General features: G+C 42.7%; 2 protein-coding genes across 3 annotated transcripts; one reads left to right on the forward strand and one right to left on the reverse strand.

Moving 5' to 3' along the window:
* SDHA (succinate dehydrogenase complex flavoprotein subunit A) lies at positions 1 to 15,312 on the reverse strand. The gene is made up of 15 exons (XM_082288341.1): positions 15,193 to 15,312; positions 12,359 to 12,445; positions 11,910 to 12,071; positions 11,004 to 11,147; positions 10,703 to 10,867; positions 9,455 to 9,603; positions 8,110 to 8,234; positions 5,708 to 5,876; positions 4,930 to 5,125; positions 3,970 to 4,141; positions 2,548 to 2,666; positions 2,063 to 2,174; positions 1,371 to 1,501; positions 739 to 852; positions 1 to 357 (listed from the first exon to the last, which is right to left on the reverse strand). Exons 1-15 carry the CDS (start codon positions 15,256 to 15,258, stop codon positions 271 to 273), a joined length of 1,998 nt encoding a protein of 665 aa, XP_082144467.1. The 5' UTR covers positions 15,259 to 15,312; the 3' UTR covers positions 1 to 270.
* A 477-nt stretch (positions 15,313 to 15,789) lies between these two features.
* CCDC127 (coiled-coil domain containing 127) lies at positions 15,790 to 20,394 on the forward strand. Of its 2 annotated transcripts, none has more exons than XM_082290128.1 (3): positions 15,790 to 15,929; positions 16,215 to 16,343; positions 16,954 to 20,394. In XM_082290128.1, exons 2-3 carry the CDS (start codon positions 16,223 to 16,225, stop codon positions 17,625 to 17,627), a joined length of 795 nt encoding a protein of 264 aa, XP_082146254.1. In that variant the 5' UTR covers positions 15,790 to 15,929; positions 16,215 to 16,222; the 3' UTR covers positions 17,628 to 20,394. The 2 variants fall into 2 exon arrangements, with proteins under 2 accessions (XP_082146254.1, XP_082146255.1); XM_082290129.1 differs by lacking the exon at positions 15,790 to 15,929 and adding an exon at positions 15,948 to 15,968.
* The last annotated feature ends 6,298 nt before the right edge of the window (positions 20,395 to 26,692 follow it).

The following is a 26,692-nucleotide window of genomic DNA, read 5'->3' on the forward strand; positions in this document are numbered from 1 at the left end:
TTCAAGCAAATACAAGACTTGTAATGACTTTATTTAGACACATTTTGTGTTTTCACTGTCAGTTTTGACAGATGGGTGAAAGAACACAAGCTGTTCTGCATTCCACTTTTAATAAATGTACAGTAAGCCACAGCAGAATACAAGCTGGAGAAAAGTTTTGTCAGCATTTTCCATTCATTTTGCTAAGTGCCAACACTATTTTGGTTTGCTTGTGCTATGCTTATGTACACTGACCCCTCTGGGAGAGGGCTTCAAGTGAGATGGAAGCTGTTAGTACGAGCGAATGGCTGGTGGGACGGTCTGGCAATCCTGCTCGTTCAAAGTTCTGTCGATCACTGGTCTGTACTTCAAGGTAACCTGAAGTAAGAGGGAACAAAGACTTTAGGACAACAGGATTCAGAGAATGAGATCCAAAAACCACCAACAATTATGATTTTTATAGGATCAGAATTCAGTTCTTCCTTTGAAATACCATAAAGCAGTTCTACTAAACACCCAACAACAGGTTTTGTCACCATTACAAAAAAGCTTTTGAACTAGCCACAAGGGGAAACACAATTCCAGCTCAAATAGCAAAGTCACTTCCCAAAGATCAACAGTAACTTCTCCCAGTTAGGCCTACTGCTCAACAATGGAATGTGTTCAATTTTGTGACAGTCATTTGCAGGAGTATCACCATTTCCAAGGCTGTTTATGAGAAACAGCAAAAAAGACCCTCAAGCACCAAGCTCAAAGTACCTTCCCAGTTGGGATATCCACGTAGGAAAGTGTGTGCTTTCTCCAGTGCTCCTCAAATGGCTTCCGCTGTTGGCCTTGGAGTGGCTTAGAGTAGTCAAATTCATCTACCCGTAACTAGGGAGAAAATGAGATTAGTATAGACCAGAAGCTGTATCTGCAAATCACTTCACAGCCACAAGATTAACTGCCTTTCAATTACACCTGTAACCCAGCATGTCTCTGGACAGACACCAAGCTCTCTGTTAACACTGCCCCTGTCCAATTTGAAATGCTCAGGCTTAGCAAGGGCTCTAAGGTAACTTTCCTTGCTTCAATTATTCTGTTTATGCATCTTTATGTCCTGTTTATACATCCATGATATTATTACTACAGTCCTGTTTTAGAGGTCTCTAATCACTCAGGTGTGCGCATGGAACTCTTCTCTAGATCTTTCCCAGCGTGTCATGTATTGGTCCCTTTATAAATAACAAATAAGAATAGATAAAGCAGAATAGATAGGACTCCAAACAAACAGTACACTAATCTTAACACTGAAGACTGTACTTTGAAGAGCTTACAAATCTAAAAGAATCCATCTGAGGACACATAAAGGAGATTCAATCCTACGTGCAGGTCACAGAAAACATTTATACCTTATAATCCTCTCTGGCATGGGCACCTCGGGACTCTTTGCGAGCCTCCGCAGCATAAATGGTTTGTAGAGCACAGAGCATCAGGTTCTGCAGTTCAAGGGTCTCCACCAAGTCAGTGTTCCACACAATACCTGGTAAAATATTAAAATACTATGGAAGATGGTCTACAAACAAGAGAAATACATGTGAGTTAACCAAAGGTGCATCATCAGTTGCACTTAAATAACCAAGTTCTCTTTAAGATACACCACAAGACATGGCAGTTTATCTGTCTGCATCATGATCTGCTCAGCTGGAGAATGAAAACTGAGTGTCCAGCCTATGAATAATCTTGCTACCTTTTTGCACCTCCCTGGCCTTTTCAGAAGACACTGACAAAGTTCATCATTCATCTCAGTATTTGGACAACTTCACATCATGTTCTGAGAGCAGTTTGTACCTTACACATTTAAATCCAATTTCAGTCTCTGCTTCTTTATAACTTTACACAACCAGAAAATGACTGGTAAGGTCAAGTATTTTACCTGATTACTATGTTTAATAAGTAGGGCTTTACAAAATATTTTGAAAGATTCAAAATCTTCAGCCAAACATTCAAGAAACACATGAGGTTTACAGAAAAAAAGAAAACCAAAACCATCAATACACTTCCCAGACTACTCTGGGCAAGGTGCTCTCTGCTATCAAATTACCTCTGTCAAAAGTCTTTAGATGAGCCAGATCACCATAAATTTGGCTAAGTTTCTCACAGCCTTCTTGGAGTACAGAACCAGTACGAAATACAGCAGCATGGTTTTGCATTGCCTGCAACACAGTAAAACAAAATCAGTTTGATATGAAGCATATGAAAGCAGATGACTTCCTTAGCTTCAGCAGAGCTTGATACAGAATTGTTCTGAGTTCAAACTTGTCTGCAGTCTGAAAAACCCCCACATTCTTCCATTCACCCCAAACAACTGAAATCCCACTCTACTATACAGCAGGTAAACTACACAAGAGGAATAACTATGAAGGGAAGAAGGAATTAACAGAAGTGATACAACCTTTGCTGCACAATCTTCTCACACAGTTTTTACTTCTGCATGGCAAATCCTGAAGTCCACTTTGCCAAGTCACCAAACTCCACTATTGCTTGCAGTTTGTCCCACCCTGTCCCCAAGAGCTTCCCCAGGCTTACCTTCTGCATGTTAAGTCGTGCTTCTGAAGTCCTTATGCTTCCATCAGCAAACCTTAACTTGTCAAGATTAGCAACTGACTCTTCACCAGCATTTGGTTTAATGGGGGGAACTGGCTCTCCTAATAAGAAAATTCCAGTAAGTTTGGTAGTCAGGCTTGGGTTTGGTTTCTGGCAGTTTCATAGACTAATAATTACTAAAAATCAGATTTGACTAAAACATAATCTGTTTTCCTCCTCTGAGGTACACAGTAAGTGTAACTTTCCTGAAGTCCCACCAATTGTATCCATATATTTAAAAGTTCTCAATGGAATATGAATCCCATTCTTTCGTATAACAATTAATAGAGATTTTATAGGTTTGGCAAAATTCTGCTGTTCATTCCTTTGAAGCAGCACTTGATGAAAATTCTTCTAAACTATGGAATAAGCCTGTGGAATAACCTTCTGCTATGCTTTCCTTGTCTCCTCATTCCCAAACCTCCCACCTTTTCTTGGATGTGTAAGGGACCAGGACAAGTCAGTAAGCTTGGCAGTTAGACATGAGCCTGGCATCTTGCCTCTAATACGGGAAACCATGTGTTACTGGGCAACGAAGCAAACACAGCATCTTACCAGCACAGTTCATCTCACATGCAGCTTTGCATTCAGATTAATAAACCCCTTTCTACAATTTCAAAGTCTAAAGAGCCACAGAAGGATTTGAAAAAATGTTGACACAAAGCCAAACACAATAAGCGCCATAATATCTAAGCTGATTCCATGAGGATTCATCAGTCTCTGCAGTTGGTGCAGTTTGGACATTAAGCAGTAAGAAAACAGACAACTACGTCTGGACTGCAGCTGCTGTGGCAATACAACTGGCACTTCCAGCATTTTGTTAGGGGTTGGAAGGGAGAGCTTTCTTCTTTGTTTCTCAGGTTGCTGAACCAGATTATTTAAAAATATCTAAGATTCAGCAGTGAGAATCCAGGGAATGAAATACTGCAATTTGTAGTATCTATCTCTTATCACTTGCATGTCAGTCCTTCTAATATATAAATCAGCAAGGTGGCAGCAAATTCCACTATACAAAAAGTGCCAAGTATAAGACAGATTACATTTTAATGTAGAAGATGGTGCAGGATGTAGAGAAGTCAGTCTTTCCATTCAATATTCTGTGTTAATTTGTCAAAAATCCTGCCTGTTCATGCCAATAGCATTGACCCAATAGTTCTAAAAGGATCAATTACAAAGCAAACAGTAACGTCAAAACATTTGCATGGCAAAGAACACACCCACAAAAAGCATAAACACCGATTTCTTCCTTTTCTAACAAATAAGAGCCTATGTCTATCATTCTAAATTTGAATCAGGTAGCAACAACTCTTTGTTGGGCAGAAATTACATCATGAAGGCAAATACCTCTAGAAAAGTGAGACTTACCAGGCTTGCATGTATTTGCAATAGTCAGGGCACAAGCGCGACCGAAGACCACCAAATCCAGAAGGGAGTTAGCTCCAAGTCGATTTGCGCCGTGCACAGATGCAGAGGCCGCTTCCCCGCAGGCGTATAACCCAGGCACCACCTTATCCTCACCATTCACGTGTGTGATCACCTGACATTGCACACACTCCATTAATACTCAGCTTTTTTAAACAGTCTGTAACAGTGCAAACCTCCTTATGTGCAGAGGCCACGTGGATGTAAGGATGGAACACAACAACCTTAAATTTTTTCCAACTCTAAACCCAGAATTACCTTAGTTCTAAAGGGGAAGTAGTAATGTATGCAGTATGTAAATACAGATGGGACTAAACCCCAAGATCTCCTTATGTATGCTTATGAAGAGTGCATGGCTCCATTTCACCACAACCCTGCAGCAAGTCAGAAATGCACAGGAATAAAGTCTGACCTGCACACACTTCTAAGGCAAAATTTCACACTGAAATTCAACAAGTACAATACACAAAGAGAAGAATTCAGTTGACACCATCACATTGACTTCCGACTAGTGTCAGTTGGAGGATCTGCTTTAGTGTTTAAATTACATGAACTACAGAGGAATAATACACATTAACTCATGTTACAGAATGCAATAGAGCCCTACTTTGATCTATGTTCAACTATATTATCCTCAGCTTGATAAACAGAGAATTAACTTCATTTTAGCTGTTTCTGGCGACTCCCACCTCCAGATGGACTGGAACATGGCTATCAAGTTATTTAAAAACACAAAAAAGACTGTGTGTTTTAAGTACTCTGACATCATTATTATATTATTATTAAAAATTGTATTAATCATCCTTATGTTTATGAAAAACATTCTTAATGCTTTTCTATTTGGAAAATAATTTTTTAGTATGATGATGAAAATACAGTCCAAAAGTGATGTGTATTCCTTACCTGTCCTTTGTAGTTAGTAGGAATACCTCCCATATTATAATGCACAGTAGGCAGAACAGGGATAGGCTCTTTAGTGACATCAACTCCAGCAAATATCATGGCTGTTTCGGAAATCCCTGGGAGACGGGTTGCCAGCTGCTGTGGTGGCAAGTGGTGCAACTGCAGGTACACATGATCTTTTTCAGGACCACAACCCCTAGCAAAAAAAAAAGCAACACTGGAATACATAACAGGAATTTACAAACACTGGTAGCATTTCTAATCCAATCTGTTTCATCTGTGAAAATAAATAAGTTCTTTTTCAAATGTTATCTGACAAAAATTAGTATCTAGCATATTTAATAAGACTGTGGCACTTGGGTGAATTGAAGACATTTTCCAACTCCCAGTTTTCTTTTCACAATAATTCACACTATTTAAGACTTTAAACTATTACATCTCTGCAGAAATATGTAAAAATTAGATAAGTAGTCAAGAGAACAGAGCACCAAATTATTTTAATTGTTTGTAGTAAGAGCATATACATTAAACTTGTTTGAGCAACTGTCTCTAGACACACTGAATTCAAACAGGAGACTCTTAACATCATCGGTTCTCTGTCAGTATCATTAGGAACTAACAAGAAAGATTTCTGCCTCACACACGGAGATCAGCTTAACAGTCATTAAAGCTCACTCTCATGAATTACCATGTGCTTATCAAATGAAGTATTGCAATTCCTACAGTCTAGTATGATTAAGTATTTATTCTGCAGCTTTGTTAAGAGCATTTAACTAACCTTCCTTCACGGATTTCTATGGTCATAGAGCGAGACACTACATCCCTAGAAGCCAGATCCTTGGCAACAGGTGCGTATCTCTCCATGAATCTTTCACCTTGACTGTTGATTAGAATACCTCCCTCTCCACGACATCCTTCTGTGATAAGGCAGCCAGCCCCATAGATACCTGTTCAAGAAAGAAAATGCCATCAAAGGAGATTCTCTACACAGCTTCACAAATGTTCATCAGGATCATGAACACTGAATAAACAAGGTCTTCTCAAAATAATGCAAGCAGATCAGAGGGGCAGATTTCATTCCACCCTAATCATACCACCAGGAACTGTCCCTCAAGACTACATAGAAAAAAGTGTTGTTAGTCCTTTTAAACACTCTTTCCTAAAGGTAAGCAAGTTGATCTGGAACACCTGTAGTATTTCAAGTATTAAAACTAGAAGTGATCTGCACCCATCAGTATGTCAGGAGAATTTTATGAAGACCTTGTAGACCTTCAGCAATTATTTTAGAACTTTTAATAAACCAGAAGTTGATACTCTCAGGGTCCATTTGCTCATTTTTGTTCCCTCTTCTCCTATGCTAAAGCATAGAATAACTTCAAATCCTATGGAATGTAAAAGCTTACTCAGTTTTCCTTTAGAGAAGGAAGGCCTACTTGTTATTCTGCAGCATTGGTCATCACAGAAAACAAAAATGCAAACTAACTCATGCACTTGATAGTTATCTTAAAAGCTACAGAATTATCATATAAGCAATGAAGCTTTAACTAGAAAAACCTTAACTAAGTCAACTGAATATTGGATCTCTATGATACAACAACAACATTGTAAAAGTATGCAAACCATTTACAAAAAATCACATCACTAATTAAACTGAAGCATTTAATTAGCTACAAATCTAGTTTTTGATCATTGTTATTCAGTTTAGATAGTGCTCACGTGCTATAAAGCCGCAGTTCTAAATATATACCTGGACTTCAACTACCCCACTTAATATAGAATTCCCTAACATTTGCACCTATCCTATCCCATTGCTCTTGTATCTAATATCAAACCCCTTAAAATATTAAGGACAATGGAAATACAAGTTTAAGAGGCGGTTTCAGCTTGTAATTCATAAAACCTGTTAGCATTGTAAAGACAGCACCTCAAAATACTTAACGTTGCTCTTTAAATTACAACAGCAGAGACCTTTCTCACGTTATATCTTATTCTCAAATTTATATTCAACAACAGTTGCAGACAAGTCTAAACACATCACAAGCAACTACTCAAGTGCTGCAGAAAAGTGCAAACTGACGTGAGCACACCATGTTTCAGGTGACATCAGGCTGGTGACCTGTCACTAGTGGGATTCCAGAGGACTCTGTCTTAGGCCCTGTGCTCTTCAACATCTTCATAAATGACTGGACACAGGATTGTAAAGGATACTGAGCAAGTCTGGAGATGGTACAACACTGGGAGGAGCTGAGGAGCTGTTGATTCCCTCCAAGGCAGAGAGGCCGTGCAGAGAGACCTCGACAAATTAGAGGACTGGGCAATCACCAACCCTACGAAGTTCAACAAGAGAACATGCTGGATTCTGCATGGGCTGGACACAACACTGGATGTACAGACAGACTGGGGAAGGAGATGCTGGAAAGCAGTGCCATGGAAAGGGACCTGGGAGTCCTGGTCAGTGGAAAGGTGACCATGAGTCAGCAGTGCCCTGGCAGCCAGGAGGGCCAAGTGTGTCCTGGGGGGCATCAGGCACAGCATCAGCAGCCGGGCAAGGGAGGGGATTGTCCCGCTCTGCTCTGCACTGGGACAGCCTCACACTGAATTCTGTGTGCGGTTTTGGGTGCCACAATATAAGAAAGACATTAAAGTATTAGAGAGCATCCAAAGGAGGGCAGTGAAGATGGTTAAGGACCTTGAAGGGAAGCTGAATGAGGAGTAGCTGAGGTCACTTAGTCTGTTCACCCTGGAGGAGACTGAGAGGAGACCCTATTGCAGTCTACAACTTCCTTGTGAGGTGAACAGGAGGGGCAGGCACTCATCTCTTCTCTGGGGTGACCAGTGACAGGATCCGAGGGCATAGCCTGAAGCTGTGTCAGGGGAGGTTTAGGTTGGATATTAGAAAAAGGTTCATCACCCAGAGGATGACGGGGCACTGGAACTCCCACCAGGGGAGTGGTCACAGCACCAAGCCAGATGAAAGTGCCAGAAGCATTTGGACACTGCTCTCAGGCACATGGTGCAACTCTTGAGGTGTCCTGTGCAGGAGCAGGAGTTGGACTCAATGAACCTGATGGGCCCCTTCCAACTCAGCATATTCTGTGATTCTGTGAGATTTTAAAACAACACAAAAATCTGTTCAACTCATTAAAAATAATGCTGTAAGTACTATTTCATATTCTGTACCTGTAGGGTGAAACTGCACAAATTCTAAGTCCTGGCAAGGAAGCCCAGCTCGTGTGACCATGGCAGTGCCATCACCAGTACTGGTATGAGCAGATGTGCAGCTGAAATAAGTGCGGCCATACCCACTACGGAACACAAAAGTCAATAGAATTAGCAGGAAGAAAAGTTAAAACATCACTAGAACATACCACCAAACTATGCTGTTTGCACAACTGTGGAAGTAGAGAAAAGGGTTAACAAGAAAAGTGCAGAAGTTCAATCAAAAGAAAACAAAACTGGTTTAGCACAGTTACGCTCAACCATATTTGAAAAATGTCTGATGACAGAAAAATAGTACCAATTCCAAAGCAGGATAGTTAGGTTAATATCAGAAGCTTTCTGCCAGAAAAAAAAGTTATTTCAGAAAGTTCTCTCAATCCATACCATTCCACTTCATTTGGACTATCACTAGCAGTTTTATAAAAAATAGCATATAACAATTGTTTAGATCCCCCTGGTTTTGTATTCTTAGATTTAAAAATTTAGTTGGCCAGGTACTAAACATGAATTATTACACGGCAAACATCTAGGTTAGTCTCCAACATTATTGAGAACAGCCGATCGGCCCAATTTCAGGACAAACTCTCAGAAGAAACAGCAATGTACATATTCTGTGTACCTCAAAGTACACCAGCATGAAAAATGTGTCAGAAAGACAAATTCGGTTGCCTACATAATTTATTTGTAAGTGTATCTTTTACAGATACATTTATAAGTATTTTTCATATTGAAATAGGACACAGCCATAAGCAGCAGACTAATGCAAATAGCATTCTAATAGACATTCTAACAAACTCTGCAACCAAGTAATGTTAAGTTACACTCATATTATGATCGTTTCATCCTAGAACACTTAGAATTACAGTGGCAATATCTTAATGAAACAGAGTCTCTGGAATGTTGACAAAAGCCATTTCCTACAGGAAATTCAGAACTCTACAGACAGACCCATTGGAAGCACTGCAACTATGGCTGTTTTAAACAGCATGTTTTAAAAATCAAAGACCATCTGAATCATATATATTACTCTTACATATTCTTACTTTATGCCATTGTTCTAGAATTCAAAGTTAGACCTCATACCAAATTTATACATGGTCACAAAATCAGCATGTGCCTTCTTTCAGAGGGAATGACTGAATTCAGTTATATTCCTTTAAGTGTGGGGGGGAATGAACCCATAAATTATGTTTTGTCAATCAATGTATCTTCTCCACGCTGTGGATCTGAATACACATGCGAGCACACAAACTTCCAACTGATAACGCTCCCAAGTTTTGGTCCTTCATCCCAAATGTTACATTACCCAGTGGCAATGACCGTGTTTTTTGCCCTAAAACGATGAATGGTTCCATCTTCAATGCAGAGGGCAATAACACCACGGCATTCTCCATTCTCCATAAGTAGGTCCAAGGCAAAATATTCAACAAAGTAGCTTGTATCATATCGTAGAGACTGGAGGAAAATTAGGAAAGGAACTTTTACTGAAGTAACCTCTCTTCAAAATTGTGAATACACATGGCCTGTATCAGGATAAAAAACATCCCCACCAACTCTCACAGAAGACTGTTTCCTCGTAACTATTTATTACTGAATTTGCTAATTAATCTGCTCTAGCTTTAAAAGATACAAGTAGCAGCAAAAGCACTTTGAGCAGTCATGAGCGAGTCAGCAGGACTTAACCATTGCACTCTACACTTGGCAACACATTAGCCAGCTGCAGTGCTCCATACATGTACAAGCACGTCGCACTTAAGTGCTCCCAGAGATACGGAAAACACTTCCAGGAGCCCAATAAACCAGCAGGAGCAGGTGGCAACTAGTCCAACATTCTTTCATGCCCTCAGGGATCAGAGCAGTGTTTGGCAGCATTGAGAATTTGTATGGCAGCAGCACACACAGTGCGAAGCTGGAGGAGAGCAATTAGCTGGCTACAAAGTAAATAAAAAACAGTAGCTACCGGGCACTTGGATTTCTGGTTTCAAGTAGCTCACTACCATTTTCAAACAGCCAGAATTTCCTTTAATTATTGTTTGCAGAATTAACAGGCAGACATGCTGGAACACTAGTCACTTACTTGCCATAGAACAAGCTCAGGAATGCACAGTAGGCTTTAATTCATTTACACCTTGTTTCCCCCTCCTCCCAGTTTGAAGACGAGTGAAAAAAAATGCTGGCTTGTGCCTCTTTACAGAGTTCCCCAATGGTGCTATGTCAAATTTTTGGAAAAAAAGGGCTTTTGGGGCAAAGTTTACATAAATTCTCTTTGGGTCTAGTTAACAGACACAAAAGTACTAACAGTGCAGAACTAGTCCAGACCAAAAAGCTGACGCTAATTAGTATCCATTGTCTTCATCCTTCCACATTGCCTCAGGAAGGAAGATAACCCAGAAATGCTATAAGCCAGTTCCCTGGATTCCTCATTCATATGTGAACAGCTACATGTTTGTTTGCTCTGGGATTGATTTTTTTTTTCAACCTCTCGGGGGGAAAAGGGAAAAAAAAAATCAGTAAATGCAAAAACCCAAACCAAGTTTACTTCACAACTCCTTACCCTGCCATACAGAGTATGTAAGAGTGAATGTCCAGTCCTGTCTGCAACACAACAGCATCTGTGGGCCTGTCCTCCTTTTCCAAACTGAAGACTCTGTCCACCGAACGCACGTTGATAGATTTTTCCTTCTTCAGTTCTGCTGAATGGCATCCCGTAATTTTCCAGCTGTTGAACCCAAATACAAGCATCAAAAGCTACTGCTTGTGCATCATAATACAAGAAGTTATTTTAAGGAGATCTCCTTGGAAGCTAGCCTGTGTTATTTATAACTACAGCTGACAGCAAATCCCATGAGTCTCACCTCTATCACAGCAGCTGGGGCTTGCTCAGTCATGTAGTGTATGGCATCCTGGTCACCCAGCCAGTCCGACCCTTTCACTGTGTCATAGAAATGCCACCTCCAGTTATCATCCTCCATGTTGCCCAGAGCAGCATTGATCCCTCCCTGTAAATGAAAATCCATTTTCCTGGAATTACACTACTCAAGTACAGCTTTAGTAGGTTTACCTTGTTTCTATTAAAAACCACACACCAGTTATGCATCTATGTACAAGAAATAAAGTCAGATTTAATGTGGCTGTGAAAAACCTGTAAACTCCTCAGTTTCACAATGGCTTGTCCTGCTGTTCTGTGTGAAACAGTGAATCACAGTTGCACTCAGGGGAGACAAGCAGCACTGCATTTTGATAATGTTTAGAAAAGGGGAAGAAAAAAGAGGCAGTATCATGAAATGAAAACATAAGGGGAAATAAGGATTTTAAGAACAACTGGAAGTGAGATTAAAAAAATGTGTCTTGCAACATCACTGGCTTGGAAGCCAAATGAAATGTACCTGTTACTTACTATAACGTTTGGCAGGGATAGGTTAATAGTTGGACTCTTGTGATCTTAGAGGTCTTTCCCCAACTTGATCCTGTGATTCTATGATATATTACCCCCCTAAAATGTTTCTACTAAATATGCAATACTTATAAAAAGAAGCACGGCCTTGAAACAAGATGTTCAAGTGCCCCATTCCTAGAAGTGTTAAAGACCAGGCTGGATGGGGTCCTGAGCAATCTAATCTAATGGGTAGATGGCAGGGGCGTTGGAACTGGGTAACCTTTAAGGCCACTTCCAACCCAAACCATTCTGTGATTATTCTACATCCAAATCAGCTTTCTGACAGCAAGCATTTTTTAAACATTGGCTCTGCCTCATTTCTCACCTGTGCAGCAACAGTATGAGAGCGGGTGGGAAACAGCTTGGTAACACAGGCTGTGTTAAACCCAGCTTCTGACAAACCAAAGGCAGCCCGCAGGCCTGCTCCTCCTGCACCCACAACAACTGCATCGAACTCGTGGTCCACTACTGGGTATTGGGTAGAAATCTGGAAAAATAAATCAGTTTGTTATGATCACAAATAGTTCAAGAGAGGTCAAACAATTTTCATAAAAACACAAGCAGGATAGGTATAATGATCTCAATAGACTTTTGCAGCAATTGCTACATCTGTTATCCTCGCTTGGTTGGAAACCATCATTAAAGAGAGTCAGGCATTTCAGCAACTCAGTCTCACGAAATACGTAACGGCAACTTCCACTACAAGCGTGATGTTTCCTGTCTGTCAAGCATTTAGTGCATTACTGAATCACAATATAAAAAGTACAAACATACCGAGTCAGAAACCTTTGTGGAGGCATTTTTCTTTCCATAGACTGTGAAATGCAAGTTCCGTGCGGGAGCCTGGCACGCTGCTGGCCACTACAGAAAGAAGCCAAGACAACTATTATGGAAAAAATGTTTCCATAGGATAGACTTTCACCATTCTCAGCTACCCTACATTTATAACAAACCTTCACTTACCACTGGTAGCACATATACAAGAATATTAATGTATTTTAGAGCTACCTGCAGTGAACCTCTGGCTTTCCTATAGTCATGCCATATAATCAAAAAAAGTTTGACTGATGAGAGAACAGCCTGAAGTTAACAGGGCGTCCCAGGCCATGCATTATTTACTTCACTAATAGTGACCAGCCTCTCAGACCTGTCTGAGGCTGCACTGACAGAAGAATGTATTTGCAATTAATGCTGTAGTATTCTTGTAGTTTTTCATAATTAAGCAAAGATGAAGACAGCTTTGTGGAAACCATAGGAAGTAATGGAAAATTACTCTCCTGTCAAGTAATCCCTACAATTGGAATTATTTCAGGTGGTCACAGTACTGAAAATTAAAAAAGGTTGTAGGGAATGGTCTTCCAGCTGAGCATTGCTTCAAAAGTCAGAGATATTTCTCTTATTCTTTATGAAATTAGTGACCAATTTGGAACCATTTATTAATACATAAACTAAGCACAAGGGTGCAAGTTTTACCCTTCTGCAATGTCACTCCCTCCCCCCAACATGTTCAAAACCAAACCAAAACAACAAGCACTGCACCCAAACCTACTCAGTATGCAATCTTTGCTTGGATAGATTAGAACAATCAGAATTTTAGTCTCCACCTCTCCAATGTATCAGAATCTGGTATTCCTTCTTTACACAGTTCAGAAACAAAAAGCCTAGCTCAGCATGTACGATTGCTGAGAACAGCAACACAAAACCATGTGTGTGACCTGTCCAGTGACATCGGCACTTCCCTATTTGAAACATACTCTAAAATTCATTGAGTGTTATCTGCCTTTTCCAGCAGCTGTTACATTCATGGTTCAATCACCCTACAATATGCTAACAAGCAGCTCTTCCCTGCCCATTACTTCCAAATGTGCACCTCTTCCATCATCTATGAAGTAAACTACAGTACACATTCCTCAACCTAGTTTTATCATTTCTCATACCAGTTTCCTCAAATTATCTTCTTGCATAACAGCAGATCTTACTCTGCCATTATACTTGCTAACACGTTTCTGGTTTCTACTGTCATCTTGGAATGAGAGATCAGTCTCAACACCTATTCATAGTGTTCTACCAGTACTCTCCTCCAGGCAGCTCCTCTCTCTGTTCCACACTGCTGTGTTACCAGCTTTGAGTCCGAACAAAAGTCCGCAAAGCAGAAAAAGATGTTACGCTTTTCTGAAGGAAACACTGATTGCAGTGATCCTGAATTGTTATGCTGCCAGGAAGATCACGACCCTTGTGAAACTTAAGGTCCAGCCAGGGACAACTCACTTCCATCTAAAACATGGAGACACTCTTTAAGCCTTTCCCTCTCTCTGTAGTTGTCTTTTCTGCACTTGCTTTGTAACACAAGTACAACTACAGCTCATTTTTGTAATCCCAAGCTCTTTATTGACATGCAGGATGAGAACAGTAAGAAGAAATGGAAAAATCCCACCTCACCGTGGAGAAGAACAAGCCTTCACGCAGGACTTACAGCCCAGCTTACAGTCTTGTAACTTAACAGTCCAACACAAACCTGCCAGACGCCTCAGCAGCCCTTTCTGGCCACAATCACCAGCCAGGTTCAAGCAACTCAGATACACGCTAGCTTCCCACACAGGTACAGAATCACAGAATGCAGTAGGTTGGAAAAGGCCTCCAAGACCATAGAGTCCAACCAATGACCAAACACCACTGTGTCAACTAGACCATAGCACTAAGTGCCATGTCCCGTCTTCCCTTAAACACTTTCAGGAATGGTAACTCCACCACCTCCCTTGGCAGCCCATTCCAATGTCTAATCACCCTTGCTGGGAAAAAATTCTTCCTGATGTCCAACCTGAATGTCCCCTGGTGCAGTTTGAGGCCATTTTCTCCCATTCTGTCACTAGCTGCATGGGAGAAGAGACTGACCCCCATGTTGCTACAACCTCTCCTCAGGCAGTTGTAGAGAGTGATAAACTTCCACCTGAGCCTCCTTTCCTCCAGGCTTAACAACCGCAGATCCCTCAGCCACTCCTCACAGGACTTGCATTCAGACCCTTCACCAGCTTAGCTGCCATTCTCTGGATTCGCTCCAGCACCTCAATGTCCTTCCTCAATTGAGAAGCCCAGAACTGAGCGCAGCACTCGAGGTATGGCCCCAGCAGGGCCGAGTAGTGGAGCACAACCACTTCCCTGCTCCTGTTGTACACGCAATTATTGCTGATACAGAATGAGTCTGCGGCGAGCTTTCTACCCCGCTGCTGGACCCGCACCTGCCAGGCTCCTCCAGGGCCTTTCCCAGCACATCCCGTTCCCGCTACCCCCCTCAGTCCCTCAGGACCTACTCAGGGCCTCAGGCTACGGCGGTCGCTTCCCAAGCCGGGAGGCGCGGCCCAGCTATGCCCACAGCCACCTACTTCCAGGAACCTGCCCCCGGGACACGAGTAGCGAGGTCGGTGCCTCTCCAAAATAGCACCGGAGGGACCGAACTTGCCGGGGGTGGGGAGATTACCGGGCGGGTCAAGGTCAAGGAGGAGACAGCGGAGCCAGGCCGCCGTCGGCAGGAAAACAGGGCAAGACCAAGGGCAGGGACAGGGACAAGAGCAGGAGCAGGGACAGGGACAAGAGCAGGGACAGGGACTCACCGCCCGGGAAGCCGCGACCGGGCGCAGCCAGCGCTTCGCCAGCCCCCGCGCCGCCGCCGCCGCCATCACGCACCGCAGACTTGGGGGGGACGCGGGGGGGGAGGAAGGAGGGAACGGACGCGCAGGGCGCACGCGCGGGTCTCGGCGGAACAGACCAACCATGCCGCGGGGGGGAGCCCCCCGCGCGAAGCTTCGCCAGTGCGATCCCATCCCACCCAAGAGCTACGTGATGGAAGGTTCCTAAACAGCTCATGTTTTGAGCGTAAATATCTTTAAAAAAATTTAAAAAAGAAAAAAAAGCCTAGGATTGTGTTACTGCCATTCTTTTTCCTTGGTGAAATACTGAAAAATGTAGTTCTGCAATACTGTAAGATTCGGCCTCTTTTTCTCTCTGACAGCGCCTTAAGTATTACGAAATAAACAGGCCAGAATTATTTTCTGAAGTTGTGCGAAAGACCATTTCCTAAACATAAGACTTGGACAGAAGGGCGAAGGAAAGACTGTATTTTCGCTCTAGGACAAAAAGTAGACTCAGCAAGCCCAGAAGGTGGAATTCTGACGCCTCTCACGGCTGCGTTCCGCTGTCGGCGCCACCGGAACAAAAAGGGCCCCTGAGGGGCGGGGACGGACGTCCGGCAGCGCTCAAGGCTCGGGCGAGTCCTTTTGTTGTCCCCCCCTCGGCTCCCCTCTCTTCCTCCCGGCTGATGGGCCGGCCCGGGAGGGGGCGGGGCCGGCAGGTGAGTGGTAGCGCCCGGGGTCCGCGCGCTCCTGGGCTCGTGCGTGGGGGGAGCGGGACGGGGGCGGGAATGGGAATGGGGATGGGAACGGGGATGGGCCCGGCATGCCGTGTCGGGGCCGGGGCTGTCGCTCAGAGCGCGGCTAAGTTCCCAAGTGTCGGGGCCGCCGTTCGAGGGGCTCGGGCAGAATTCCTAGTCCTCCAGCGGGAGGAGAAGGTGGCAGCGGGAGCGGCCCCGGCCCCTCTGCGCGCACCTGAGGCTGCGTCTCCCCTCTGTGCATCGCAGGTGCCTTCATGAATAACTTAAACGACCCTCCTAACTGGAACATTCTGCCCAATCGGCGCGATCCCGGCGATGACGGCAGCAGGTGGAACTACGCCCTGCTGGTCCCCATGCTGGGCCTGGCCGCCTTCCGTGAGTAGCGCTGGGCCCAGGCCAAGGGGGCTCCTGGAGCAGTGCGGTGGTAGAGGCATGCTCCGACTGGGGACTTCCCCAGGCCTTCTTGTTTATAATGGCATAAACAAGCACTGTTGGTATCGCTAAGGCAGTGACCACTCCGTACATGGAGTTGAATCCAAATTTAATAAGCTCCAGTTTACAAAGCTCTCAAGAAAAATGGATGCAGGATGTGCTGGAGAGCCCAGAGGTAACAACCCCAGATGTTGCTGATGTATATTTATATACTGGGCCTAGAACGTTCTCTGTGCAGTACCTGCATCATAAACCTCCAGTTTGTTTCTCCATGACTTTATTTTCCTTCTCTAATCCAAGTAGCTTGAGTATTGGCAGTAAAAAAATGGGGTTATTTCAGAGAAAGCATGATCATTTAAAGTGACTCGCTGTGAAACGGGGGCCACGAAAACAGTTATTGTGGGGACAAGTAAATAGAAGTGAATATCATTTGGGAGGGCAGGAAAGAAAGTTTTTTACGACTTAGTAGCCTCATTTGAGGCATAGCTAGTTAACCATACCCGCCATTGTTACATGTTATACTTGCATCTGAAGTCTCATTTATACATGATAGGTTGGATCTGGACCAGAGAATGTCAGAAAGAAATAGAAAAAGAAAAGCAAGAGTACTACAAGAAAGAGTCGACTTTACAAAAAGACCTGGAAGGCAAATACCGGGATATAATCACGGAGAATCGTCGCGCTGTTGCTCATCTGGAGGTGGAGCTGGAAAAGGAACGCAACAGGACCCTGAGTTACCGTGAAGCCCTCGTGTCCCAGAGCCGCAAGCTAGTAGAAGAGAGAAAGCTCCTAGAACAGGAGCAGGAGAAGCTGGAGCAAGAAAAACAAGTCCTTTTGCACACAGGAGCAGAAGGTACATTGTACCAGAGTTGCCTGGCAAAGGAAGAAGAGTGGCAACAGAGAGCCAATATTTTACTAAAAGAATTTGAAGAGGGACTGAAAGAAAGACAGGACATCTACTGCAGTCTTATTGTCCCCAGAAGTCAGAGACTAGAAATAGAGAAAAATCTGCTAGTTAGAGCAGCAACTGATCCTGTTGCTATGGCTTTACATGTGGAGAGTGGCTTAAAAGATATTTTCAAACATGATCACTACTGTGGCAATGTGCTGAACAGAACCAGAAGTCAAAATGGAAAGCTTATGTGGCTGTATCTGAGATACTGGGAGCTAGCTGTTGAACTGCAGAAATTCAAGAGGGTAGAAAAAGCCATGTTAGGAAAACGCTAAGTAGGGGAAGCAGAGGGATTCTGTGAGATCCACCATGCATGGTAGGGACAATCACAGTTGTAGTCCGAAGCTGTTAAATTCTTCTGCTGTGTTGCCATCTCTCCTCCTCCTTGCACTTGTGTTTGCATGGGATGTGTGTAGTTCTGGTGCCTTTCCTCTCACTAACAACAGATGCTCTGGTGAGCTGTGCATGCTCTTAAACTCAGTGTGTTTGTGTTGCAGTATAGAGATACACCAACTCCCACAGGTATCAGAAGCAGCAAAACAGAGCAGAGGCATTTTCCTCACTGATGGTCACACTCCCTTAACAGAGAACGGTGACTTGTCTCCCCCAGGTGCAGCAGCACATTGTGCTCCTTATCCCTCACATTTTACATAGGGTCTCAACAGTCTCTTTTTTTATTACTGTTATTTTTTGAAAATTTGTTTAAGCAAGACTGACTTCGAGGCAGATGTTTGGGAGAGACAGTGTTGGAGCCAGATGTTCGACACATAAATCTTACGTGTCTGTATGTACAATTATATAAATACATATATGTGTGAGAGTGTGTGTGTAAGCAGGTGTTAGTATTCTGGGGGGAGGATTGGTTCGGTCCTGTTTCGGATTAATTAGTCTTGCATTGTTTTCCAGCTTAATATATAAATAGTGCTTTATGAATGAAACATCCAAAAGATGCTAATTCAAATAACACATAAAGAAATAGACTGATGCCTCATTGGCACTTGGGATCCATTCTCAAATACTAGGGAGTGTATAAACTGAAAGTTATATTTTCATATATTTGAGATAATTTAAGAATACTTGTTTTTTTCTCAGTCAAGGTTTTAGTTGTAACCCAACAATGTGCCACCATTATGGATGTCCCCATGCTGCTGCTTCTGTGTCCTAGGGCTGCCACCTGGTTTGCTTGCAGGAACCTCCTTGCCATTGCACCTGGCTGTGCTCCTTGGACAGGCCCTGTTTGTTATTTGCAGGTGGGAACCTGCAAATGCAGCCTGCACTGGTGGCCACTACTCCTCTCCACCTGTCCCCCTTCTCCCACAACTGAAGTATGTACTCTTTGCTGCAGCTCTTAAATTTTATGCTTGTGGTTCACCACTTTACATACACATGATCATGAAAGCCTACAAATATACAGGCTTTGCAAACTTTAAAGAATGGGGGCTTTTTAATTTAGCTAGTAAAATAAAATAGATATAGTAAAAATAAAATAATAGGTACGGTAAAATAATACAGGAAAATGAACAGATCCAGATTTAAAAAATCTAACAACAAACAAACTAAACCAAGTGCATTTCAATACCTGAAATTTCCTAGAATTTTGAGTATACTTTGAGTCCTTTTAGCAGTAGGAACCACCTTTTTTTCAAACGTGCCATGTATTTGGAATTACTTTTTTCTTCTTTCTAATCAAGCCTTAGACCTCAAAGGGGCAGTGTTTACCCTTTTGTTTATAACATCTAGTCTTCTCTGTTACTTTGATTAGTGCTGGTTGGTTGTCAGTTCATTAATTAGCAGCTTATTATTTACTGAGGGCTGGACTTGACAAACACGTTTGCTCTAGGCAATCATGTAGAACCATGGCTTGGAAGCAATCCAAGCTAAGTGAATGCCTTTCCTGCAGATGTGGGGTTTTTCTCTTACTGTTTTCTCCTGGTTTTATTTTAGTCTGAGCACAGAAAACAGCAGATAAATCTTTTGAAACAGTGTGTGCAACTTAATCCAGTTACTAAGCAGAAATATCTAACATAACAAAATTCCTGAACAGAATAGATGTTTCCCAAATATTCGGTTTTCCAGTTGAGATTTTGCTCACCTTGGTAGTACTAATTATACTGTTGTGTTATTAATCTTTTTTTCATACTGATTTTTTAAATAAAGTTTTAGTAGACAAACTTGGAGAAAAAAAGAGAGATCACAAACACCAGAAGGGCCACAGTTTGTCTGGGTGCCAAGCGTGTGCAAGTTGGGAGATGAGAATGCAATGGAGTTACTACTCATGTGTGACACCCTGAGCCAAGCTGCTGCAGCTGGACATAGGCACACACTCAAATTGCCCAGGAGAAGAAATTAGTTTGAGTAACAGCCTGTGTGTAATTCCTTCAGGGTGGAAAGTGACCGTCCAGCTGTGGCAGGCTGCTCAGCTGACTGAGAGCAGAGAGCGAATCCGTGCCAGTGTATTTGAGATTCATGCCTTCAATTTGTACAATTTAGGATTAAGAGATCAAGGATTTTATGCTTTTTCTTTTTTTTCATAGTTTGTCACTCATGTCACTCAAAATGTTGAAAGAAAATGTAATCAAGGATAAAATACTATTTTTTCAGTATAAATATGTACAGTCCAGCCTTACACTCTTGATTGTACAGGGTTGGATGCAATGTAGTAAAGGTTTGGTATTCACTTTCTCTTTTTTAGAAATGTCGTTTATTTGTACAACTAATTAAAGTATTGTTCATGGACACTTTGAAGATCATTGTATTAAGAGTGAGGAGTTATTTCAGAAGGCTTTTTAAAAGTGTATAACTGGTTTAGAAGTACTGGTCCTGTTAGTTTCTACCAAAACTCATATTTGTAGGTATGCAGTGTATTTTTGAAATGTTCCCCCTTTGTAGGTTGTTATGCTGAAAATTCTAATATAAGTTTTATCTTGCCCAGCACTTGTTCTGAATTTGTTAATTGTTTGGAACTGCCCACGTATTTATGTAGAGTGCAAGAATAATCTGTTTTCAAAGTATTTAATGAACTTATTTTTGTTATAAAATTGTCACTCAACTGTTTAACAATTAATAAAAACCTTTACATATTTCTGCACTATTTTGTAACTTGGGCAAGGTGGGTGGGAGAACTGGAATTTTCTGCTTTGTTCAGATTTTCCAAGCTAATTGCACCATTTTTGGTTTTATGGATTGTACATTTTTTGAATTGGAAAGTGAAAAGTTTTGGTGGTGGTGCTGGAAAAAGAATATGTTGTAAAGGTTTTTTTTCTTAGGAAAGAGCACTGTTACACAGGTAAGTGCAGAGCATTGACTGGTGACCATCCCTCTGAAAGGCTGGGGACGTTCCTTCAACAGAGTGTTGTGTAGGATATTCTGCCTTCTTCCAGAATCCCTCAGATGTCTCCTTCTGCATGTCAGCTGCTTTTTAGTTGCCTCGTCTTCCTGCTCTCTGTGAAGAATTGCAATCCAGCTGCTCTAGGACAGTGTTCAGGCACTCTGGAAATCCTCATTGCTGTAATAAAAGATCCTAAATCTGTTTGTATTTGACACAATCCTTCACCATCCTCTGGCTCTTTAAAGCATGGGTTTGAGCACTCCTGCGTGAGCATGAGAGAACAGCGTTGCTTGCAGAGGATACAAGGCAGAAACAGTGGTTCAGTTATTGTGATGAAATCAAAGGAATCTGAGTTATTGCTGTGAAAAAAGGATGAAAGTCAAGTTTATAGTTGCAGTTGTGGTGCAGCTGGATATGGAGGCTTTGCTGCTGTGCATGCCAAGGCCCACAGTTATTGGTCATTCATTTACTGCCTGGTCCAGGAGCTTTCACTGCGTATCTGAGACAACAGCTGGACCTGCTAAGAAGTAACTCGCTGAAATTTAGCGTAGCTCAGCAGTGAGGCAATGGCCACTTCACAACAAAACAGCTGAGTGATTGCTGCAACAAAAACTGAAAGTAAACTGGAAGTAAATGTGCTTCTGGAAACAAGCAGTCTGCGGGTGGAAGAGTTTGAAGAGAGCTGGTGGATTGTGAGAACAGTGGTGGCGGCTGTTTGCAGTCATGCACCCCAACAGCCCTGTGCTGAGGTCACCCGAGCTGTCCAGCTGCTGAAAAAATGCCTCTTCACTCTTGCGCTCATCACAGGTTTATGTTTCTCAGACACCTCTCCTCTAAGCTTACGTAATCAGAACAAAATCCTCAGCTGCCGTGGCTGGCGTTTGTATCGCTGGATGCTGCTTCCCCCTTGTGGCTGATGGCTCTTCCAGCCGGCAGCCGCAGCCGCGTCCTCTGTTCCCCTGAGCTCCACTGGAGCGCATCTCCTGATGCTACACAGAGGTAGCTGCCCATCAGAGCTCTCTGGCCCAAACGCCTCCGCACGCAATAACAAGAAAAGCGAGCAAAAACGTAGTGTTCGGTGATCAAACCAGGATCAACTCGTCTCCACTGAAGTGGGTGCTGCGGCAGACCTCTGTGCAAAGGCGGCAGGCAGGGGTTGGGTGTAGTTCAGCAACCCATTAGCACCTCATTGTATTCTACAGCACTGGAAAACTGTGACAAACTCGATTAAAGAACACTGTTCATTGTTTAATGAACACGGCAAGAAACAATCTACAGCTGTCGACATGTTCTGCTGCCTGCTGGAGAAGAGAGTGTTGTGAGACAGTTCCCAAGCAGTAGCACTTCGCTGACTAAGAAATTTAGGGGGATGCTGACCATTATAGAATGGCTTGGGTTGGAAGGGACCTTTAAAACTCATCTAGTCCAACCCACCTGCAATGAGCAAGGACATCTCCAAACAGACCAGGTTGTTTGGAGCCCCATCCAACCTGACCTTGAATGTTTCCAGGGATGGAACACCTACCATCTCTCTGGGCAACCTGTGCCAGTGTTTCACCACCTTTGTTGTAAAAAAATTCTTCCTTATATCTAGTCTAAACCAATGGTCTTTTAGTTTAAAACCATTATGCCTTGTCCCATCACAACAGGCCCTGCTAAAAGTATACCCTTGTTCATGATAAGCCCTCTTGAAGTCCTGAAAGGCTACAGTAAGGTTTCCCCGAGTTGTTTCTTCTCCACGCTGAACAACCCCGACTCTCTCAGCCTGTCTTCATAGAAGAAGCACTCCAGCCCTCTGATCATGAGATCAGACAATTTGGTGCTGTCCACAGAAGCATTTCTACACCTATGCTCCTTACCTGTATTTCCCCTCAAAGTTATTCCAAAGGTGAGATGTACACAAAGATGAAAGCAATATTTTGGTGATCTTTGGTATATAGTGAAATATTAAAGACAGCACATCTCCCTCCTTGGTGTCAACAAGAAGAACAAAACAACAAAGCATGCTGCCACTGGAGCTGATATTACTTCAGTGAAATGTTTATATATAAACTGAAGTAAATATTAGGCAAACTACCAGTACAGACAAACATAAAGATTGTGCCTCCTTCTGGGAGATAAAAAGGCAAAGAGGCCACACAGGCATCAGTGTCAGCTCAGTTCTGGATGAACTACACCAGACATGCTGTTCATAGCTTGTTCTCTTTAATTTTTTCTGTGGCAAAGGACACTGCTGCTTCCACAATAAACATGAACTGAAAGTTTCTAGGCATGTCAGATTGCTGAAAGAAACTCCTTGACACCATAAAACCACTCCAGAATGGGATGCATGTGGAAGTCACTGTGTGTGACATCCTACCTCCATTGTGCTCCCAGTAGACTGGGACAGTTCCAACAAGAGCTCAGTGCTGTCTTATTTCTCCCTTGCAGTGATACTTGTTGGCACAGAACTTCTGTCCCATCTGGAGAAGTTTACAATCTCACGGGAAGAAGTTTAGGCTCCAAAGTTTATTGGACATCTCCGAAGTCTTTAAGGTATCCCTACTTGAACTGCTGTGTGCTGGTGGCAGCAGCTTTCAAGCACTCACATAGGAAATCAAATCATGCCAGCTGAGGAGCTGTGAGAACTGTGCCTTTTGGTTACTTATCAGGTAGAGTTTGAGAACAACGGAGCATAAAACTTAGATCAAGTTAAAGATCTACAGATCATTTATTGGCAAGGTAAACTGCATGACCACCTGCGATTGTTTATTACCCTTAAAACTAAGCAACTCTGAAATATTTTGCCTGCATATCTCCCTTTCTAATATGATCATTATTGTCCCCTAGGCTGCAGATTTTGAGTCTGCTCTTGAGCCTGGGGCTCCCTTTTTGCACATCTGGTCAAGGATGTTATCCATTGGCAGCTAGTCAAAGGATTTTTTGTTTTGTCCACCAATTTTAAAGGATGGGCTATCAGAGAGAATATTTCGTTTAGCCTCTCAATTTTCTCTTCTTCTTCTTCTTCTTCTGCGTCTGCTTCTGCTTCTTCTTCTTCTTCTGCTTCTTCATATTCTTCTTCTTCTTCTTCTTCTTCTTCTTCTTCTTCTTCTTCTTCTTCTTCTTCTTCTTCTTCTTTTTCTGCTTCTCCTTCTCCTTCTCCTTCTTCACCATCTTTACATTTCCATCTTTTCCTGGTTTAGGCTCATTACACAAGCAAGAATGATTGTGCTGCTGGATATGATGCTTTGACTACAAAGTAGAAGCTGACTGGAAAGAAAACAGGATTAAGGCTGGTAAGATATTGCTATAGAATTACTAGAGTAAGAGATTTCACACCAGTATCTGCTGCAGTACTAAAAAGGGTCAGAAAATAATGTAGTTAATCCTAATAGCCTGGTATATTGCAAAGAACAATGAAAATATCTGGAGAGTTACAGATTTTTTCTATGTCATACCAGGCATAACAGAATCACAATGAAAGGATCATATTGCATTTCATGCCTGAAACTATTGGTTGCAACCTGAAACCTAGTTGTAAACAATGTATATTGCCAGTGGTCTCTGCTTTTCTCAACGGCTTTATATGAAAGGAATTGGTTTTTAGAAGAACAGTTCCCTGTCCTGTTGTGCTTCTTCCTATTTGTCCTCCCCTTCACAGGATCCAGATAAAGAAACTTCCCCTGATGCAGTCTCCTCTAGCCCGTGATGGAGGGCAGAAGAATCATAGAATCATAGAATATCTTGAGTTGGAAGGGACCCAGAAGGATCATCAGTTCCAACTCCCTGCTTCTCACAGGAGCATAGCTGTGCATAACTTTATGTAGCTGTAAAAGACTTTGGTTTGCTTTTAAATTATCTCAAATGTTTTATTGTGACAATAAATAGGAACTGTTAATACACTATTATGAAACTGTGCAGAGCAAGTTGGTCTGAAAGCTGTTGCACAAGGAATCTGCTGAACCTTTTATGACCCACGGCTTGAAACTTCAGGTTGTGGCACTGGATTCCCAGTCTTTTGCTTCATTTATTTTTGTTGCTAAATACAGTGATCCGTCTTTTTTAGGATGATTCAAAACCCACGGTTGGTGTTTCACCACTTCCAAAGCCTAGCCACCCTTTCCAGGAAGAAATTTTCCCTAATATCCGATCCAAACCTCTCCTGGAGCAACTTGAGTCCATTTCCTCTGGGTGCTGTCACTTGTTACCTGGAAGAATAGATGTGACTATAGGAGGGCAGCCTCACCTTGCTTGTTCCAGTCCACAGGGTGGCAATATAGACAATACCTCCAAGCACCTGGTGATCGTATTGGAGCTGGTGTCACTGCCACTGTAGGTCCTTCAGAAAAAGGCACAGTGCCTTCAAAAGTCATTAGCCATGCTATTACACTGATAAAGACATTTGAGCTAGATGCCAGACCAGTGTATTTGCTTCTTCAAATATTTAGCAGCTGATAGATAACTAACAACCACTGGCACCTTGCATTACCAGAGCAAGATAAAATTCTTCAAAAAGAGGATTTGCTCAATAGAAGGCAGTCAGGACTGTATATTTGGATCCTGATAGAAGCTGCTTGCACATGAAACTTAGAAGAGAGAAATTTTCAGTAACCAGTTGCCACGTAACCACAACTAGATGTATCGATTGAACTAAATAGGAGATATAATATGAACAGGGTGGTGCAGTTGACACAACAGAAGGAAGGGATGCCATCCATGGACAAGCTTGAGAAGTGGGCACATGAGAACATGATGGGGTTCAACTAGTCGAAGTGAAAGGTGCTGCATGTGGGTTAGGGCAATCCCAAGCACAAATAGAGGCTGGGTGGTTAATGGACTGAGAGTACCCCTGCAGAGAAGGACTGTCAGGATGCTGGTGGACAAAAAGCTGGATGTGAGCCAACAGTGTGCGTTTTCAGCCCAGGAGATGAATCAACCAACTTCTGCATCAAAAAAAGCGTGACCAGCAGGTTAAGGGAGGTGATTCTCCCCTGTACTCTGCACTCATGAGTCACCACCTGGAGTACTGCATCCAGCTCTGGGGCCCTCTGCACAAGGAAGATGTGGACCAGTTGAAGCAAGTCTGGAGGTGTCCACAAAGATGATCAGAGAGTTGGAGCACCTCTCCTATGAAGACAAGCTGAGAGAGTTGGAGCTGTTCAGCTTGGAGAAGGGTAGGCCCCAGGGAGACCTTAGAGCACCTTCCAGTATCTAAAGGGACTACAAAGAAGCCAGAAAGGAACTTCTGACAGGGCATGCAGTGATAAGACAAGGGGCAATGGCTTCAAAATTAAAACAAGTAGGTTTAGATTAGATAATAGGAAGAAACTCTTCACTATAAGGGCGGTGAGGCACTGGGACAGGTTGCACAGAGAAGTTGTGGATGACCCATCCACAAGCTGGGTAGGGGCTTTGAGCAGCTTGGTCTAGTGGAAGGTCTCTTTGACAATGGCTGGGAGGTTGGAACTAGATGATGCTTAAGGTCCCTTCCAAAGCATTCTATGATGACTCTGGGAACAAAGAACTAGGTAAAAATCAAATTATGATAGTAAGCTCTGCTTGAAAGCAGAAATAGTGGTCTAAGGGGAGGTTACTAAGGCAGTTCCTGAAGGATCAGTTCAGGAGCAGTGTTTTGTCATTCTTCCACTAATGACTAAGGACAAGAAATAGTGGCATGGTAATGAAATACTCCTGACACACTGTCAGAAGGATTGTGAATGCTGTAAAAGTATCATTCAGGAAGAGCTGTGCAGCTCAATGCACTGGAGTAGCAGAAACTGAGTGAAATTGAACACTTGCTTTTGACAACTTAGAAAAGGAAGTTCTGCCACAAGCTAGGAAATCCTTAGCTGGAATCAGTAAAGGAGAAGAAAGCTGCTGATCCAATGGTTAATCAGGAGATAGCACATCCACAGTCCTGACAGGGTCATGAGAAAGGCAAGCGCTATCACTAGGCAAATTGAGAGATATTTCAGGTCACATTAGGGAAATATTAATACCTATGACAAGGCCCAGGGAAAATCCACATGGGCT

The sequence above is a fragment of the Coloeus monedula genome (assembly GCF_965178545.1).
Source record: "Coloeus monedula genome assembly, chromosome: 1".
Lineage (NCBI taxonomy): Eukaryota > Metazoa > Chordata > Aves > Passeriformes > Corvidae > Coloeus > Coloeus monedula.

What these genes read in the sequence shown, in the direction of transcription:
- SDHA (XM_082288341.1), bottom strand. Translation starts at nt 15,258, where the DNA reads ATGGCGGCGGCGGCGGCGCGGGGGCTGGCGAAGCGCTGGCTGCGCCCG. An exon ending in TGCAAATACATGCAAGCCTG is followed by an intron (nt 2,667 to 3,969) that starts GTAAGTCTCACT and finishes TTTTCTTATTAG; the next exon opens with GAGAGCCAGTTCCCCCCATT. An exon ending in CACGACTTAACATGCAGAAG is followed by an intron (nt 2,175 to 2,547) that starts GTAAGCCTGGGG and finishes ACTGTGTTGCAG; the next exon opens with GCAATGCAAAACCATGCTGC.
- CCDC127 (XM_082290128.1), top strand. Translation starts at nt 16,223, where the DNA reads ATGAATAACTTAAACGACCCTCCTAACTGGAACATTCTGCCCAATCGG. An exon ending in GCTGGGCCTGGCCGCCTTCC is followed by an intron (nt 16,344 to 16,953) that starts GTGAGTAGCGCT and finishes TATACATGATAG; the next exon opens with GTTGGATCTGGACCAGAGAA.